Raw genomic sequence first — 19,818 nt, 5'->3', positions numbered from 1 at the left:
CTATACTGTTATGCTGTCTGTAGAAGTGCTCTATGCATATCACATTGGATTTTTTGAACTGGATGGGCAAATGGGACCATTTGGATCCCTTCCCAAGTTTGGGATGGGGAGTGATGAGAAGAGGGAAATTTCAGTTTTTATCATTAACCCCTTTTTTCTTGGTTCGGTTGGTTCTGAAGCCCACATGTGGATGTGAGCTAATTTCTTTCCAGGAAAGAGAGAAACAACATAGTTGCTTGATCTAGAAAAGTGTTGAAGAAACAGCACAAAGTGATTCAAATACATGGCAGGGAACTGCAGAGGGGAAGGGAATAAACTGCTGTTCATGCCTACTGAAAAGACAGGATGTGTAATGGACAAACTACTAAGGCAGAGCCACAGTTTCATGGGGACAGTCAGCGATTAATTTCCATCACAAGGATAGTTAACTGCAGAAATGGATTCTCTGAGGAGGCTACTGCATCCCTGGCAGATTTTCAGAACAGCTTATGCTCCCTACTACATATCCTTTGTCGTGCTTCACCATATTGCAGAGTGGATGACTTCTGGGAAACTTCCTTGCCCAGGCAGCCAGAAGAACTGACACTTATCTGGTCCTCTGGGCATGTTACAGCTGCCACGGGACCACTCTTCATGAGGTCCCTAAGGGACTTGTTTTCTCACAGATATGCTTTCACAGCAGATGGAAGAGACTTGACTTGAGATTTTTTTCATTGTTTCTCTGTGAGGGGATCATGGTGTTGGTTCTGCTTGTGAATCATTGAAATTCTCTTAGCATTTGAAGTTGCTTTACATAGCTGGTAACAGTAAGAATTGTATAATAGGAAATAGCTTAGAGATATTGTGGTAAGCAACAGTCTCCACTAGTTGCTCAGTTTGTCACCACCATATTGCTTACGATCACTCTCAGCTAAGCATCATAGCCATTAGGCTGAAGTAAAGCTCCCCTAACATGCCTGAGTTACAAGTGGCGTAGCTTCCAGGGAAGACATGAAGAATGTCTCCATGTCTCAATGTCCTCATTATACCTAGTGACCACAGATACAGAAGGCATGGATGCTGTCAGTCCTCTCAGGCTGGTTTGTGCCTCCAGCTTTCTGCTGAGGGCTACAGTCACTAGACTGCAAAAAGCCAGTGGAGCTGTTGTCATTTAGACTGACTCATAATCTTTATCAGATCCACACACTGCTTTTCCTCGGAGGTTTCAGTGAAGTTTAAAACCTGATTACAACAGAGCTTTCCCTATGTCCCTACAGTGAGGAGTGGTTGTCTAGAGACTGGGGTACCTCGTGAGTATCTAATGGCCAGGAGAGGCCAGGGAAGAAAGAGAGAAGAGCCTTGTCTGCATACATCTGTGATACTGGTGCCTAAATTTCAACTCTATTGGGCTAGATTGAGTTTGCATTTGTTTTTTGCTGGGAGTACATTGTCTGTGAGGTTCTTGTAGGATGTTGGGTCCACTTGCTTCCTCATAGGAATCTGCCAATTTTCCCTATTTTTAAAACTAACTAAAAGAAATCTCTGTTCTTCTTCTGTTCACTGAATGTCTTGTCAGTTTTAATTTAAATGATGATTTGATTCCAAGTTAATCTGATTTCACGCTGTACACTAGGCATGTTGAATTTGGAGGGCAGGTGTACTGCATGCTCAACTTTAACTTTTATTTATTTATTTATTTGCTTGCTAGCAATCACCTCAGATCAACATAAACTGTTTTTGTATATCTGAAATAATTTGTGGAAGTTTGGGAAGTGGAGCATACCATTAGATGGTTCCTGGTACTTCTCTGGCAAAATGGAATAGGTGTGGGGCTGAATGAGGGAAGACTGTATGAATCCTCTGAGACTGTTCAAGTTACATTATAACAGTATTTCAAAGGCTTTTTTTTTTTTTTAAGCAAAGTCTTTCTGACTACACTTCAGTTGCACAAGCAGAAAATCTATCAGAGAGAAAAAAAGGAATGCTTTCACTTGCTTTGTTATAACTGTTTGGACTCATTTATTGAATGGACCCAAGGCTTTTCTTCTATTGCACCTTTTGTCTCCTCCCGATTCTTGCGTAATTCTGCATATGAAAGCTATAGAACATACTCTTCTTTCCCAAACCACCAATGGTATCAAGAGACACTTCAGCAGCATAGCTATTTTAGGTAGGGGTCTAGATTATGGAGAATTGTGATATCTTTAATTAAGAAATGTATGTCCAAACTCATAATCTAAATCCAAAATGAGCTCTTAGTGTTTTGAATGTGAAGACAGTTTGCTTGTGTAAGTAAAGAGAAGTAATTCATGCAATCAAATATGGAAGCTTGATAGACATTATTTACTGTAAAGATCTCTAGCATTTTTATCTTTCTATAAAAATGCTTATTTCTACATCATTTTCAATTTGAAAAGCTGTTTTGCTCTAACAGTTCCCTCCTGTTTTTAAAACATGCCGAACTAAAACCTAAGCCTGAACTTTTCCATATTCTGGAAATATCAAAATAAAGATCCAAGTCTGGTGACTTGAATCTGTTTTCTCTTTCAGGACTTTATTTGCCATCATGTACTTACATCGTCTTGTATCAGTATAATTCTGTGAAGTCATTCGAGTTACGCTGCTATTACTATAGCAACTTCAGGACAGTACTTTTTCAGCAGAACTTTTTCAAAGGAGGGTTAAGCATCCCACAGGTGTGGGCTGTGTATAAGCAGATGCAGTCACCCTGGTCTGAATGCATTCCAAGCAATACATTCACGTGCTTTTCGACATAGTTTTAGGGCAACTTATTTGAGCTGATACAGTAGAAAATAATTTGCGGCAAGAGTCTAGATTGTTGCATTGTTTGTGCCTAAGACAACTTCTGCTGCTTTCTAGTGAATTGCTTTGATGTGGAATGCAGCTTTAGAGTGATGCTATTAAAATGTGTTTGAAGATGTTCTTAGCCAAGTAACCGTGCAGTGTTCTTAAATGTGTGAAAACCCTGCAGCGTTACTTCCTGCCCCTTTCTCCTCTGTGTTGCTGAAGCATTGCCGTCAGTAATACGGTTCAGTCTCTTGTCTGTATGATGTGTACTGTGTGCAAATTCATGTTTGAAGTGTAATTCCTTTACTATATGTTTACATTGGCATTCAGAGCTTTGCATGCTTTCCTGATTCAATAATTCTAAAAGTGACAGATTTCTCTAAAGATATTAAGGTGATGATCCTTAAACTGTCAAATGTTTTAATATTTTCATTAGCTTCTGGTAAGTCTGATGTTGGAACTGAAACTTTAGAAATCTCCAGGTGAGGAGAATATAAAGCATTTAACTTTATTTCCAGAATATATTGATTTCCATATCAAAAAAAGTTGATCTTTATATATGTTCTAGCAGATCAGTTACTCAGTATGTTAAAACCAGGAAAGAACCTATAATATTTAGGCATCTAAGACTCTGACAGTTAATTGCAGAACTCTTCAGTACTTAAAGGAAATGTTTAGGGTGAAAATACTGATCTTTCTCACTGGTAGTTTAATTTCATTCCTCATAACAGGTCATACTTTTGCTTTCATGATTCCTAACTCCAAAAAGAAATTGGTTTTATGCATCTGTTAGTCCTTACTCCAATATTTTAGAATAATTGCAATGACGATTTCTTGGAAGAGATGATATGTGAGGATGTGTTCCCCTTACAAAGCATTTGCTGCAGCTGAGAATACAGAAGTCAGAACATTCCCCTGAAGAGCACACATCAGTGGTATAGATATTTTCATTAGTATCCCCTCTCCTTTTTTGTTTAACTCCATGGGAAAGCAAGGAAATTCCAGCATTATTTCCACTAAAAAAAAGGGAGAAGAAAAGATCTCTACAAGTGCTCTGTGAACGTGGCAGTTGAAACATATGGAGTCATTTACTCAAATTGTCTTTTAAATTCTCAGAAACCCCCTAAACCCTATATTTAATCTTCTCCTAGACACCACTGCACTGCAGCAGGACCACTCTGTCATGCAAGGAAAGAGCTAGGACAATAACTGCTCAGGGCTGCTTTCATATAAATGTCATGATGACGGTTGGCTCAATTGTTCTTGTCCTTTTGCAATGCATGCGATTTTGTGGCAGTAGGTTACATTTCCAGACGGGCAATGCTTCAGCAATTACATGGAATCAGTACATTCTCACACGACGAGCGTCACTATACAGCTCACACATGGATGAACAAAGGTAAGACTCAAAAACACCGGCTTCGTTTTTATCCTAGCATGTGAGTTGAAGTGTTCTTCTGTGTTTCTGTCAGTGAGGTGGGTAGCAAATTAGAGGTTTTGTAATTGTTTTTAAATCAGAAGCCTTCTACTTGTACACTGTTGCTCATAGCTTGAATTTAACAATCAATCCAATGTTGTGAAGAAAATTGGTTCCTGAGTGTCCATCTGCATCTCACTAACTCATACCATGCATAGAGCAGGGTTGAATTAAAACATTTTGAGGAAAGCGGGACTACTTTTAGGAGAGTAGTGGTATTTCTGGCGTATCAACCTAACCCACAGTTTGCAGCTCTTTGAAATTCACTCACTGCAGATAATGATGCTTTTGCTCAGAGCTGCTTAGACTCTGGTCTAACAACTTGAATAGCAGCATATCCCAAGTCATAGCCACTCGCTGGCTCTCAGGGGACACTGGACTCCTCTGATAGTGCACTCTGCTTCCAGCTGCAGAAACAGCCTGGAGACCTGTTTGGGGGAAAAAATAAAAAAATAAAAAATAAAAAATAAAAAATAAAAGGGAAGAAAAGCCAATAAATGGAAATCTGCAATGGGAAGACAAGGAAAAATGACATGCTAGCCTAAGAGAGAAACAGCTGAGTGGGAACAGAAGGATCACTGGAGTGCCTCTCCAAGCAAAAGGAATACTGGACATTTCAAAGCAAGAGGCAGGAGCACATTTATGAGAAAGTGTCAAGGATATTCTGGAGAGGAGAAGGAAGGAAAGAGTACTGGGAAGCAGAAAGCCTTTCACATATGAATGGTCTATCGCCTTACTCAAGCAGGGAGACCAGATAAGCTTTGTTTAATGTCAGTTAAAGGGAGTACCTGGAAGTGGTACTGGTGCTGGTTCAGTCACGCAGAGAGGTGTTGTAGCTGACATTGTTGGGAAACCTGTTTTGCTGTGTAACAGAACGAAAAAATAAGAGGAAAGCCATAACAGGGTGGTTGGGTTGAGGATTAGTACGGACTGGCAGTGTTTGTACAGGAGAAATTGTAGCAGATGGAACATCATTTTAAAACATAGAAATTAGGCTAGGTAAGTTTTTACAGTTTCACAAAGAAAGTGCCAGTATGTTTCTCTAGGATAGAATGGAGCAGTTTTGAAATAAATAATTTAGGGTATAATCTTGTTGAGAAAGAGTGTCTCATGGGAATAGCACTAAACAAAGTTTTATCCCAAAATCTAGCGAGAAGAGAGATTTCAGCCTTGTTTTAGAGCAAGCCAATAAAGTCACATAGTGATTGCAGCCTTTCAAGGGTTTTGTTTTGCTGTTCAGATACGTTTAATGAAATCAAATTTTGGCATGTGTCATGCTGGTCTTTTGTGTTTCAGTTTGAGTAGTGTATTTAATATAAAATAGCACAGTATGTTCCCAAAAGTGTCCTAAAGATTATATCTGTTAATGTCAGTTCTACTAAAATGTCTTAGTTAACTGTACTGCACAGGAGTGAGGAACACTTCTTGTTAAGTTAGAGAGGGAGAAAGCTTGATGACACATGCAAATGGCACATCATATATTTTAAGGTCCGTGTATGTCGCCTACGCTAACTAAGCAGATGCATTTGTCCTTTCAACATCTTTCTCAGTTTGAGCACCACCATACTTGAGTTTTATGGCTGTGATATTAATATACCCTTTAAAGAGAAAACGAATTACATAATAAGATATTTTAAAAATAAGGTACACTTTGAATTAAAAAATAAATAAATAAAAATGTGGATCCCTGAGGATCAATCCATGCCTTGAAATTACTGCCCTCTCCTGCTTTGCCAGGCAGTTGTCACTTTGCTTAAGAAGGAGCTGGGCCAGCCAGTCCACTGCAGAAGTACAAAGCTCTTGGGGTTATGGGAGACGCTAATTCTCCAGGTATTAGAAGCTGTGTTTGCACATGAATAAAGAATCCCAGTTTTATGCAGATATATTTAGCAGTACTGAGCTAGAACTAGAGTAACAACAGTGCCTACTTGAAGAAGGTAAAACAGGGTGAGGAGAAGGCAGTGCTTAGAAATTCAAGTAGACAGAAATTTCTCTTCCATTAGAGTGGGACTGAAGTGCCAGGAAATGTTATCCTGCAAAGTTCCTGTCTGAAAAGCTACAGATGCCCTCCAAGAACAGCAGCTGTGCCAAGTGTGAATGAGCAGCATGTGAATCTGCCCCCATCCCTGCGTGCCAACACGGGCATGTAAGGTGGCATATATAGTAATGCCTGCTCTGGTTCCAGTAATGTTTTGCTGTGGTTCTCTCCAGTCTTTCCCAGGTAGCTGCTGTGAAGAGGATAATTTCAGCAGTTTACACGGCGTGATCTGGGTAGGGGAATATAACGTTGCAACATGTTGTCCAAGGAAGATTCACCTGCCAAACTGCTGCTTCTGACGGAGAGCAAGAAGCATATATACAATATGAGGCTTAGCCTAGTTTTAAATTGGAGTACATGAGAAAGCTATTTTCTATTCCTCTTCGCAGTCATTTCTACTGGCTCTGAAGTAGATAGCTCTCTGTTCCGAGGTATGAGACAGATAATTTCATACCAAACACAAATCTGCTTCATAATGATAGGTTCAAAAGTAAACCTTTCATCTCCGGTCCAATACCTTCAAATATTTCTCTGTCTCCAGAGCCTCCTACTTCCTCTAGTTGTTTATGTTGCAGAAGAGAATGTGAGGTTTCCAGTGATCGAGACTGGTCTTGACTCCAGGTTGGTAGACAGCAGCACTGGCACTAATAAATTTTGCAAACACTATGCTAGCAGCCAGCCCTGCTCTCCTTTTCCCTCTGGCTCCTCTAGTCTTCAGTGACTTTTTAGCCTCAGTGTCCTTTATAGCCTCCAATGTGTTGTTGCTGACACATCCCGCTAGTGCCAGCAGTTCCCTTGCACGGTTTTGTTCTCCCTTCTTGAAACAAGGCAAAGCAAAGCAGGGACCCCTGAGCCCTACAGCAGTCAGACCACGTTCACTGTCGCTTCCCTGTGTATTTGCAGTGAGGTCAACACAGCTCTGTCTGCAGCTGGCTCTCGCTGTTGCCTGCTAAAGCTTAAGCAAGAAGGTGAACCCATCAGTGCCAGCTCACTACGCAGTTGTTGGCTAGGGCACAGAGCACATTTCTCAGTTCAGCGCCCAGGAAACCAGAGCTGAATTGTGCCCTGAGACATCTCAGATGCTGGGATCACTTTAGCGATGGGTGTATTTCTCCCAGAGAGCAGTTATTCATAGCTTGACAATACACAATGGCTGTGAACTTAGTGCAAGTACTTCCTAGCAATGGAAACAGCAGCAGAGCAAAGGACACGTGTTCTGAAGTTGGTAACGGCTCCTCCCTTCGTGTCCTGCAGCGACGAGATACATGGATTAATTTTAAATGCATTGGTAACATATGGGTCTAAAATTATTTCATGCTATTTAGAACAAGTCCTTTGAGCTAAGGCTGTTGTAAACTCTAATTAGTCTATGCTAATCTCCATAATAAGCAGCTATTTCTAATGCAGAGCTAACTGATGAGGTCTGACAGCATTTTCCACACATTTGTACACTGGCAGGAAGCTGGTATGGCATTAGTAACAGACTGTTTGCCCAGGTTATGAAAATGCTGTGTTTTCTGTACTCTGCAGGGAGTTTGTATTTGCTGCAGGCTTGTGCTTGTTCTAGGATTGCCAGCTTATGCCTGTTCGATTGTATTTATTTGTGCAGAAAACCGGGAAAACTCCTTCAGCCGTTCCCGAAGCTCCAGCGTGTCGAGCATCGACAGGGACTCAAAGGAGGCAATTACAGCTTTGTACTTCATGGAGTCCTTTGCCCGAAAGAACGACTCTGCTGTCTCCCCATGCCTCTGGGTTGGAACGGGCCTTGGTATGGTCTTAATCCTCTCCCTTAACCTGCCTGCCAGCGACGACCTACGGCAGTCAGAGCCGGTCATGGTGTCGCCAAGTGGTAAGAGTGCCGCTGTTTTCCTGTTTATTATCCATCTTGGTGCAATGGGAGAAAAACTGCATGGTTTTGTATGGTCTTTTTGGCAGAAAATTCTCAAGAAATGTATCAAGCAGTGGTCACTCACTACATTGAGGGTGCACGGGTAGAAACATAAGCTTGTGAGAGACCCACAGCTTCACAAGCTGAGGTACTTTGGTTGTGTTACTCCTGAAGACTACCCTACATCTTGGGCAAAGTCATGTGTAATTTTTGTGAGGATGGGGAAATTAGCAGGGCTCCTTCATACTGGGAAATTGCAGTCCTGTATACAGCTCTGATGCAATCCTATCTGGGATGCTGTGAACAGTTTGGCTGCCTTTCCCATCAGAAGGCTGCAGAGAAGCAGAAGGGAGTTCAGGAAAGGAAACACAAATGTTGGCAGGTTGATGTACCAGGAGAGATCCTTGGCTTGGTGAGTGACAGATGGCAGAGCAGAGAGGACAGAGCAGTAAGAGAGGTCAGGTCTGAGGAGAGGCAGTATGTGCTTACTGCGTTCACAGTAAAGTAATGACAAAAAACAGAGGATACGCAGGAATAGAGGTAAGCCCCCAGCACAGTTGGTTTAGAAAAATAACACTGGATGGACACCAGACTAAGGAGAGCAGTTTTAGTGGAAGGGTAATAAATATCCTACTGGTTTAACATAGAGATAAAAAACAGCCTATTTTTATGGTATTTGGTAGCATGTATTAATTATATAGATTATTTGGTATAGGCCGCCTGAGACCTTTTCAGTACTGACAGCCTATTTGTTCACCTTCCTGGGTGGTCAGGAAGAACCGAGCAAGGAAGACTTGTCATCTTAGCTAGATTAATGTGTTTGCTGTATTTACAAATGCAAAACCTAGGTGTCAGCTATGCCTTGTGTCCACCGTACTGACAAGCAGTTTAATTGTGGTGCCAGTGCCAGTGAGAGAAGATTATATTTTGCAGGCACAGTTCTGACACTGAAAGGAGCCGTGCTGACCTTCGCATGCTTGGACTGCGTGGGGACATTGACACATCCACCGTATGAAGTATGGAGGGACCCACACAGTGCTGATGATGGTGAAAAAACAAGAAAAAGGAAGCTTGTCATGCATTCCCCTTCCTCCTCCCAGGATATGGGTGATCATCAATTTGCAGTCATTTGTTCAGAAAAACAAGCCAAAGTCTTCTCATTGCCTTCCCAAACATGTCTTTATGTCCACAACATCACCGAAACGTCCTTTTTATTGCGAGCAGATGTGGTCACCCTCTGTAACAGCGTCTGTCTGGCGTGCTTTTGTGCCAATGGGCACATCATGACACTGAGGTACTTGTCTAACTACTCTTGTGGCAAAACTAAACAAAGAGGTGGCACAGTGCTGTCACGTTCCACTTGTATTTGCTGTAGGGTGTGCTTACAACATGTCTGATGCTCTGCATTAACTCCCGGTGGGTGCATTTAGTATGCATTTTATATACAATTAATTACTCCACTGGGAGCCCTGCCTTGCCTGCTGCCAGCCCTGTTCCTTGGCCTGTCTCCACATGGGGAGATAAGGCAGCTGCACAGCAAAATGAACTCTTTTTTATTTCATAGTAACTCCCCCATGATGACAACTAATGGCTGATGACTTATAACTAGCATAAAACATTGATAATCTGCTCAGATGTGGTAAGTCAGCTATAAAGCAGTGTAGAAAAGCTCAGGCATAGAAATGGTACTGTTTATCCAGTGTGAAGGGGTGAGTCCCACTCTTGCAATTTCAGATTTTTCCACCTGGAGCACCTAGTTTCTCTTCCTTGTCACTGCCACCATTGAGCTGACTGTGCAGCATCACTGTAATTGTGTCCCTGCATTCCCACATCACCCCTTCTCTGCCTAGGCCGTTTAAATTGAATCAGGATGTACAGCTCATGAGGTGAAGCGGGAGAAGCTGGAGTACAGGTAAGGGGATACTGGAGCCTTTGCCCATGGAGTGCAAACAGGGCTTTGCCATGCCATTTCCCACCTCGTAACTGGGGGCAGACACTGCCCCACCACATGGCACAAGCCGTACTGTGTCGCATGAGTGCCCCAAATCCAGACAGGAGGCAAGGCAGCTGGACCTTCTCCCTGCAGGGAAGCAAAGTATGAAGGGAAGGCACTATGTTGAGGGCAGAATTTTTCAGCTTAGAGCTGCACTTCAACAAATCCAGTTATGAAAAGCATAAACTTACACATTGGTTTAAAATGCAGCCATACAGCAGATGTGGCAGTTTGTCTAACCTAAGTATCTGGTTCTCTTCAGCTTACCCAGCCTTCGCCCACTGCTGGACATCAACTATTTGCCTGTAACAGATATGAGGATAGCGCGGACCTTTTGTTTCACTAACGAAGGGCAGGCTTTGTACCTCAGCTCTCCCACTGAGATCCAGCGCCTAACATACAGCCAGGAGATGTGTGACAACCTGCAGGTATGGCCCAAAACCTCACTTCACTGCCTAGCTTTGTCTTTGTGCGGGAGGGCCAGTCGCCTGAACAGTGAGCATCTGTAAATTGCCATTTTTACTGCTAGTTCTCAAAATCACATTTCATGCCAGGCTATGATTGCTAATCTAAAGATATTTTTGTCAAATGGTTAAATAAGTAATACTGGCATTTCCAAAGACGATGATTTGTTGTCAAATCGCAGGCATAGCTGTTGGTGAGGGGAATGAAGAAAAAATGAAAGTATTTTAGTTCATTTTTAGTATCTCAAGTGACATCAAAGACAGATGAGTTCCTTTGTGCTTGCCTGGGCTGACTGATGCCAGAGAAGCAGATCAGAGAGAGGTCAGCAGCTCTGTTGCTGTTCGGACTCTCTTGTGACAGTCACCTTGCTCCTGTGCCCTAATGGCTGGCCCGTGTCTCCAGCCTGCCCTCGTGTAATTGCAATCTCTGCTGGCTCTGTACAGAGCCAGATTTGCGCCCAAATGGGACTCTTCACAGCCTGCTTCTCTCAAAGTCCTACCATACGAAAGACCAACTGTTAAAAATGACTGAAGGGAAAGAAGGGGAAGTTACAAATTCATAGCAGCCACAGCAGTTGGTACCAGCATGTGTCCAACCACATAGCAACTGTGTCAGTGAAAATATGCATTCCTTCCAATATTTTATCTTTTTATTATTATTATTTTAACTTCAAAAATACCTTAATACCTGCAGCTTTCAGTAGATGGGTGGGAATATGAGACAAACTGGTGTTGATAGTATCAAAAAATACACTCTGTTTTAATATATTTTTAATTATTTACTGTTGTTTTCACTCCACTAATTGGCACTTCCCTTCTTCTGTATGAGGAAAGCAACTCCCATTGTACGTTAAAATACAGTAACTACAGAAATGGCCTAATTAAAATAACTTATTTTGAGCAAAGGTCTTTACAATGTTGGGTTTGGGTTTTTTTGTAATGAAAATGCAAATTAAAATGTCATTTACTGAAGAGGAGGAATTGTGAGAGGTTATAGGGAGAAACATGAGTAATAAAAGCAAAAAAGAAGAGGGTAAGTTCTAGGTTATATAATTAACGGTGAACTAGGATAGAAATATAAAAGAAATGGTCCTGCCAGCGCTCATTATGCCCTTGGGAATAACATGTGCTGAGCTGCTCAAATCACATCACAGCACTGTCTGGCTCAAGTCTGAAGGAGCACTGTGAGGAGTGTGCATTGCATACCAGCTTTGCACAATGGAAAAGAGAGAGTTTTGCAGGGAAACAATTTTAAAATTATTAAAAGGTTTGCTCAATGTATCTTAGACGGTGAACCTATATCAAGATGCTGTTACAAGCTAGATTTTTATTAACCTTAATAGCATCATGCAACAACAAAATGGAAACAGCCTTTGCTACTCTCTACTGATGAGCTATGACTGCTTGTATCTTGGCTTTTATGCAACAGGGACAGTAAAAGGCTTGCACAGCCATTAGTCATGTACAAAAGGCAGACAACCTAGCATCACCTGCTACCTTGGAAAACAAGCCAGGCTGTATAAGAGAGGCCACTTAGGCTCAAAGGGCTACAGTACTTTTTCTCCCTAGAGCAGGTGACTATGCAGAGGAGCAGTAAGTGAGTCACAGCTCTGCCCTAAGCACTCAGCTTCCCAGGGGCCTTTTGTGCAGCACAACAGCTGTGTCTCCCTGTTGAGGCACAGATGAGCAAACATGGACCTGAGCAACAGGGCAGCAAACTGCTCTCATCACACAGCCTTGCTGGTTTTAAACACTAATGGGACCACATGCTTTCTTTACCAGTTTTGTTCTGGAGAGCCCACCTTCCTAGTACTGCTGCAAATAAAGCTAAGCCTGAGATTTGTTTGGCCCTAATTTAGTTCAACTGCTCCAAAATCTCTGTCACCATGACAGTGTGGCCAGACACGCTTATTCAGCATTGCTGATGGCACTGCCAAAATGCACAATAACAATGAATAGGAAAGAAAGAGGGGAGCATGGAAGGCCAGGGGCTTTTATTTAAAAACAAACAAACAAGAAACCTCTGAACTGCTAGCATGCACTGAAATCAGGTATGCTATAAAGAGAAAACAGAGAGTGAATGCCCTGCTTGCCTGGATAATCACTAAAGCAAAACACATAATTCACAGCAAATTGATTATTCAATTACTGTGTCGCCTCTACTGTTTCTAAGCAAAATGTGATCTTACCACTGATGTTTTCACAGACTTGACTATATCCAGTGCATGTGGCTTTTTAAACTAATGCAGAAGAAGCAAAGACCCAGACCTGCTTTCACATCAGTAATTTTTCACATGGACTTTTGCCTGACTTACTTTCTAGGACATGCTTGGGGATTTGTTTACTCCTGTGGAAACACCAGAAGCCCAAAACCGAGGCTTTCTCAAAGGACTTTTTGGAGGAAGTGGACAAGCTTTTGACAGAGAGGAACTTTGTAAGTGACTTTTTTTTCCTTCCAGAAACTGGTACATGGGATCTCCTGCTCTTATCATCTAGGTATGGAGTGGTACATAAGATTTATATGATCGGTGGTTAAACAGAAAAAGAAAAAAGGGCAGGGTTCTTGGTTACTTTTTCTGTGATTACTTCACCTCAACAGTTTCCTTTAAGCAATGGAGGGGTGGAGGTGCAGAGAGCAAAGTCCTCCACACATGGCATCTGCACACAAGGCGTCATTGCTGCGAGGCTGCAGCTCAAGGACCAGAAGCACCAACAGCACTGCAGCCAATGACTCATTCCCTGTTTCTATTTCTCCTTTGCAGTTGGTGAGGCCACAGCAGGAAAAGCCTCTCGCAGTCTTGCGCAGCACATACCTGGATCAGGAGGAATTGAAGGTGTGAGAGGAGCTGCAGGAGGAGTTATTGGGGACCTGACTCGTGCACGCATTGCCCTTGATGAGAGAGGACAGAAACTGGGAGAGCTGGATGAAAGGACTGCGAGCATGATGGCCAGTGCAGAAGCCTTTTCCAAACATGCACATGAGGTAAGAGCCCTGGCACCACACACACAGAACTAGGAACCACAAACTCTACAACTATTCCTTTGCTTCACTTCAGGAAATTCAAATATTGTGCTCCCCATTCACCTGGTCATGTTGTTTTAGGTGTACTCACACTAACTTAAATTTTTTCTGTTCTTTCCCCCGCACAGTGGAATACCCAAAATAAACTTCATTGCACCTCTCTTCCTTTCATGTTTTTATAAAATGAACATCCATTGTTAACCTCTGAATTTAGAATGTGGTACTTCTCATCTCACACCTTTTTCACTATATTATCACGACTAGTCTTTTTTTTAAGCTGCTTAGTGCAGCAGATCTATGCAGTAGGGCAGAAAACAGATAGGTGTGTGCATGGGAACACTGACAGATCTTACTGGCAAGAAGAGGAGAAAACCTCTAGTACAGCACTGTGATACAGTTATTTAGGGTAATACTGTGCTTAGAGGTGGAAACAGAAAGCTCTTCCAGCCCATGCTGTTAAAGCTGGGAATCAACTAAAGTTATTTTTATTTATTTCTTTTTAAGACAAAAAATATTAAAGACTACTTCCCCAAAATGTATGTTTTTCAGTTAACTGTACAGGTGGTTTAACGTGCATTATATGTCTGGATAAGATTTTTATGTTTTTATTCACTTTTGTTAAGTGTGAGGCAAAAATACCTGGAAGGAACTCGCCCTGAATGCAAAACAGAGTTTATATATTCAGCATATATATACTGTGCTCCATAGATGAGCTTCTTTCTAAAAGTGTTAAAAGCACTGGCACTTCCCAGGCTTATGCAAAAGGAAAATTGGTAAAGGAGTTCCAGTTCCTCAGGAAAAATCTTTTCATGAACAAGAATATCAGGTAAGCAATTACATATATATATATATATTTTTTTAAGAGTTTAATAATTACTATATAAAACATATAAAACAAGATCCTCAGGTCTTAATTCCAATGAGATAAAAAAAAAGGAACAGTAATGCATTGCTTCACTACTTATGAAGTTTGTGATGGCTCTCATGTAGGACAGTGTTTTATATCTCTTTATTTGTTGTTTCCCATTTCTGTAGGTGATGCTGAAATACAAGGACAAAAAATGGTACCAGTTTTAAACTTTTAAAGAATCTGCTTGTGGCTTTATTAAGAACACTGTTTCAGGGAAGCAATGTTCATTCCCAAATCTACCAGTCACGGGTCAGAAGCAATTTTTCTCCTAGAAGATGTTTTCCTCTTACAATATTGGATTCATCACAGTGAGACTCAAGGAGAAATTTTTTAGGCCATGAGATGGAAGCTAGAGTCATGTAGGTCTTACTCCAACACCTGGCTTATGCAGTAGCCAATTTTTTCCAAAAGGAACTCAACCATCACTGTGGCATGTATTTTTCAGAAGCTGTAGGTATGAACTGTGGGGAGTGTGTCTGGTTAAAAATATTCTGTACAAACTCGAATGTTAATGCACTTATAAAACTTTGCATGACTAATTGACATCTAAAAAAAAAAAAAAAAGAAAAGAAAAAAGAAAAAGAAAGCATGTTGTGACCGAAGAAAAGTGGGATTAATTTCTATTGAGAAAAAAAAATACTTAAATGGCAAAAATCTTTATTTTTTAAAATGAGACTACAAAATGTCAGTACATTTCAAGCATGTTTGCTACTGTTCTCAACATAAAAATGCGTTGAGCTGTGTTTTCTTATATGCTATTTATTTCCCTTGAAAAACCTTGCTCGAAATCAGTGCTGTTTAACTCCTACCAGAAGAATAAATAACTTCAAAACCTATGCCCAAACTTTACAGATTTTTCAAGTAGCTAGACAGGCACTATCTGAAATGTCATTAAAACATGAGGGTAGATGGTTTATTTGCAATTCAGAGTACATGACATGTCATCCTTATCTGTACTTTTAAAAACGTGCTCTAGATTTCTATCACTTGTCCTTGGAGGGGGCTATGGCATTTTTCATTCCCATATTTTCAGTATCACTTGGTGGCCTTATTTCGTTGTAGCAGGAATAGAAAACAAGCTGAGGAAATCTTGAAGTTAGGGAAGGCATGATGGGAAACCACAGTGCTACAGCTTGGAGAGTCCCATCAATTTCCACTCGCAAAAGCTGCTTAGCAGCTTGCAAAACAGTGATTTTTTTTTCTCTTAAGTGTTTCGTTGAAATTATGCTAAGGAAACTGTAGACCCCAACAAGCTAGTAGAGAGAGCACACAGCAGCAAGAGTAAAAGATGAGCCAGGGAGGAGCATGAAAAACAACTGTCAACATATGGCACTGAATTGGTACATAGAGCAAATGACACCACAGGTGTGCAGCAATTGATTTTCTACTTACGCTGCTAAAAGTAACCTGCTTCTGCTTCAAAGTGGCTTGTTTGGTTTCTACAGAGAACTCAGCAGAACACTCTTCAGCTTGTAGAGACAGAAGAAAACAGTAAGTAAAACCTATCACCTATTTACATGAATGGATTCCTAGTCCATAGGAATATGCTGCAGTTACAGTAGCCTACAAGAACCTCACTACCAATCGGGTGAACTGTTAAGTTTGAAATTTTTCCAACACTGGCTTGGAAACAAGGCACTGAAGACTTGTTTTCATGTACCTGGACATAGCTTCAAATTAGAAAAGGAAAGTGAGGAAAAGGAAGAAAAGCAACTTTTATTTTTTTTCTATATGAGAAGAGGTACAGATGATGTCCTTTCAAGGAGTCCTGAGTGGCATTGATGCAGACAGACAGACATCATCCCCTCGTAACTAGGTCTTAACCTCACCGGTGTTCAGATGATCTCTCTCAAGGATGCCCTTCCCCAATCTTTTGTTTTCTTAAAATGGAGCCCAGGAAATTGTACAGTGTGGAAGTCTAGCTTCACTATCAACACAGCTGTTCAAGTTAAAGGGATGGAACAGATCTGAGATGTAAAGTTTTAAATTCATATTGTAGCATAACAGGCATTCTATGCTTTACAGGATTTTTATGTTTCTCTGTGGGCAAAATCAAAGCGAGAACCCTGACTGGTCTAGCTCAATTGGGAATAAGACACAACAAGTTCTCTGTCACAGGAAAAAATGAACTATAGTTGTGAGAACTGTAGAAACTTGCTGGGAAAAAGGTCAAAGCCCGAGCAATGCCTGGGTTTCTGCTGAGAGTTAAGGAATTGAAGTCGTCCATGAGCCAAGACGAGGTCTGTGCGTTTGTGTGCAAGGAAACAGCAAACTCACCACTCTGATGCCAATATGAACTGGGTCAGAGAACTCCTTCCAGGGGCCAGATCACAGATCTGGTCACTTGCATATGAGGAAGTATCACTGTAACCAGGCATCTAGACTGATAGATAAACGACAACAATATTAGAGCCTATATCTTCTGTTTAAATGTATATTCATTCTGCCTGTGCTCTGGCCTGTATCCCCAAACCACTAGTCTCTAGGCAACAAAATCATTTTGTGCAGCAGACCATTTAAACCCTCCAACTAACATTATAGGCCTTATTCTTCCTACCTTTTTTTCTTTTACAGAGAAGCTAGGTAGTCTTCATTAGTGTCAAGATACCAACCAGAACTGGTTTTCTACCCAGCCCTACTCTTGTTTATGCACTAAGACAGTGCAAAATGAGAAGACCATTAACGCTGAAGTGTGGCACCTGTATACCCATAGGCTACAGGGCCAGTTTCCACTATGAATTGGCGTAACGTAGTCAGCCTTTAATAAATCAGCCCAGATGAGTGCCAGCGCACTGGGGTCAGGCAGCAGCAGGCATACTCTGGCAAGGTAGGCAGCAGTTCTGCATAAGCTTGCCGTACGCTGTACCTTGTGTAGGTGAACATCGCAAACCTTGACTGCAGTGGAACCGTCTCTTCTGGCTGGAGCTGAAGCCTGCTCCTGGTTTGAGAATCAAGTGTCAACATTTAAGAACGACTTTTAATTGCTAATCGCCATAGCGAGCCCGGGGAGAAAAGTGTCTTCAACAAGTCATTTACACTCTGTCCGACTTACCTTGGAAGCTGCCAGTCTCTGTCTTAACGGGGGGAAAAAAAACTTCCAGTAGATTTCCATTTTATGCAACAGAAAAATTAGAATTTAGCATCCCTCAAACTTAAAAACATGAATAAGAAATTGCAAAGCAATTTTTCTCTAGTACTCCCCCTTAGGTCACAGCTGTATCTTGCTTTCCACTCTTACATATTTCCAGACAGTTACAAACTGCTATTTCTGTTAAGTTGACCACTTGTGGCTAAAATTATCAATTTTCTGGTAGTCTGTAGAGATCTAAAAAGTTGTATATGTTTGTATATAGAACATTCTATATATAAAAATATATATATGTAATGTATATGTTGTATAAGTTTGTTAGTGCACACTGTTAAATGCTTTCTATCAAGATTTACCATGTATGTGGAAAAAAAAAAACCTTCACTTAAAAACTTCAATGAGGGAGGAAAAATTCTTGCCTGACTGATTTATTGTGAAATGAGGGGGAGTGTGGGATTTTTGAAAGGCCTGACCTGAACACTATTAAAGGCTATTAATGAAAGTACTAAAGTCACAGCATTCAGAGCAACGAGCACAGCATCTGAACTGCTGTAAGAAAATTAAGGACACTAGCTGTCACTGTATGTTGAAATCATGTGCTTTCACCTTTTCCACTAAGACAGCACCACCTCAAGCAAATCCTCAACCTGCAGATAATCTTCAATATCATATTCCTCGGTTACAATAGACCAGATTGCCTAGAAATATTTGTTCAATTTAAAACACGTTTTTTTTCTGTTGTTCGGTTGGATACCTTTTTCACTCACATTCTTCTTTGCAGAAGTTCTCTGTCACAACCACATCCCAAAACGTGATGCACAGAACTTGCAACAGCACACGCATACATCTGGGTTTGACCAGATGTGGTAACACTTATGCACAGAGCTGTAGATAGACAGAGCATGCAGAGAAAATACATTAAATTATGTATATGTTTTCAGAGTAGGCGAGTCTTCAATGAAGTACAAGCTATTTTATTAAAAAACAAATCCATTCATAGAGTGTTAACTTAAGCTTCAGATATTGAATTAAAAGACAAGCTACAGGAGAATTTGAGATTCAGGTTTTGTTTTCTACAGTCACCTGTTTTTTAAATGATTTAATTTTTTTTAAAAAAACAGTTCTACAGGTCCACTATTTACATCAATTGGACGTTCCCTGCATTACCAGAATAGCTTCCTACATGAATATTTAGCAGAAATACTCTATTTATTACGCATATTGTATAAAATTATCACATAGAGAAGTTCTCTAAAACATATTCCTTTTATGGAAGCCATTTTACACCAAAATGTATTATAATGGAGATATGCATTCAAAAATATTTTTTTCAGTATACAATTTAAAAAGTGAAGAAAATAGTGCAGCTTAAGTAAAAGCTGCGTTCAACCTCAGGACTCCTCCATTTATAAGATGTGTGTATTGTAACAGAGGCAAAAAGCCAGATTTCATTTAATTCCACCCCTTAAATACCCTGGCACCTGTACATCATTTTTCATAACCTAAAGGTGAACTCAAGCACAGTATAATTCAGTCTTGAATGTTTTTTTGCCTTGGTATGGTCTTAGTAAGAACACACTCTCTCTCATTAAGGAACTACATGTGGCCATCTGTAGTCAACTCTTCATCTAGGTGTATAAGCAATAGTCATGTAAATGAGTGTTTCCATTCATGTGTTTTGTTTTGTGATTAAATCAACAAATCAAACATTGTACTTTTTTTAAATAGCAACCAATACTCAGATTCAGTGTCAAGGAAACGTGGACAGAGTATGCGTGGGTTTGTTAACAAGTCATTACCTGTATTTCACAACGAAGGCAGATCTGGGGTGAACCACACACTCCTGTGCTAACCCTTTCCTGTTTCCACAGGTATCCTAAGACAGCGCCACAAAAGGAAAACTAAGGCATCTTTAACTGAAGCTGTTTGAAGTTCCCAATTTAAAAATTAAAAAAAAATGAGAAAAAAAAAGAGGGAAAGAAAATAAAGGAAAGAACTGATAACTAGTTGGTGTAGATCTCTCTTTTTTCAACCTGTACTCCTAGATTCTTTAGTAGTTCAGATTCTTATAGTAGTTCAAAAGATGAGTAGTTTATGTAAAGCTTTTGGATGGATCTAACACTACGAACTCAGGAAAACAGAAAATCCAGC

At 40.7% G+C, this 19,818-nt stretch overlaps 1 protein-coding gene across 10 annotated transcripts in view; it reads left to right on the top strand.

Moving 5' to 3' along the window:
- Window positions 1–19,655, top strand: part of STXBP5L (syntaxin binding protein 5 like) — a 202,619-nt gene extending 182,964 nt beyond the window's left edge. For 5 of the 10 annotated variants that reach the window (XM_035314746.1, XM_035314751.1, XM_035314749.1 and 2 more), the window contains 7 exons: window positions 4,085–4,186; window positions 7,912–8,151; window positions 9,124–9,484; window positions 10,446–10,611; window positions 12,970–13,081; window positions 13,410–13,630; window positions 14,705–19,655. In XM_035314746.1, the coding sequence (XP_035170637.1) occupies window positions 4,085–4,186; window positions 7,912–8,151; window positions 9,124–9,484; window positions 10,446–10,611; window positions 12,970–13,081; window positions 13,410–13,630; window positions 14,705–14,746 (1,244 nt within the window). In that variant the 3' untranslated portion in view covers window positions 14,747–19,655. The remainder of the gene's footprint in view (window positions 1–4,084; window positions 4,187–7,911; window positions 8,152–9,123; window positions 9,485–10,445; window positions 10,612–12,969; window positions 13,082–13,409; window positions 13,631–14,704) is intronic. The other 5 variants (XM_035314754.1, XM_035314752.1, XM_035314753.1 and 2 more) reach the window with 2 other exon arrangements.
- The last annotated feature ends 163 nt before the right edge of the window (window positions 19,656–19,818 follow it).

This window comes from Oxyura jamaicensis, chromosome 1 (assembly GCF_011077185.1).
Source record: "Oxyura jamaicensis isolate SHBP4307 breed ruddy duck chromosome 1, BPBGC_Ojam_1.0, whole genome shotgun sequence".
Classification (NCBI taxonomy): domain Eukaryota; kingdom Metazoa; phylum Chordata; class Aves; order Anseriformes; family Anatidae; genus Oxyura; species Oxyura jamaicensis.
Note: the sequence above shows the minus strand (reverse complement) of the source record. Positions and strands in the feature narration are given on the sequence as shown.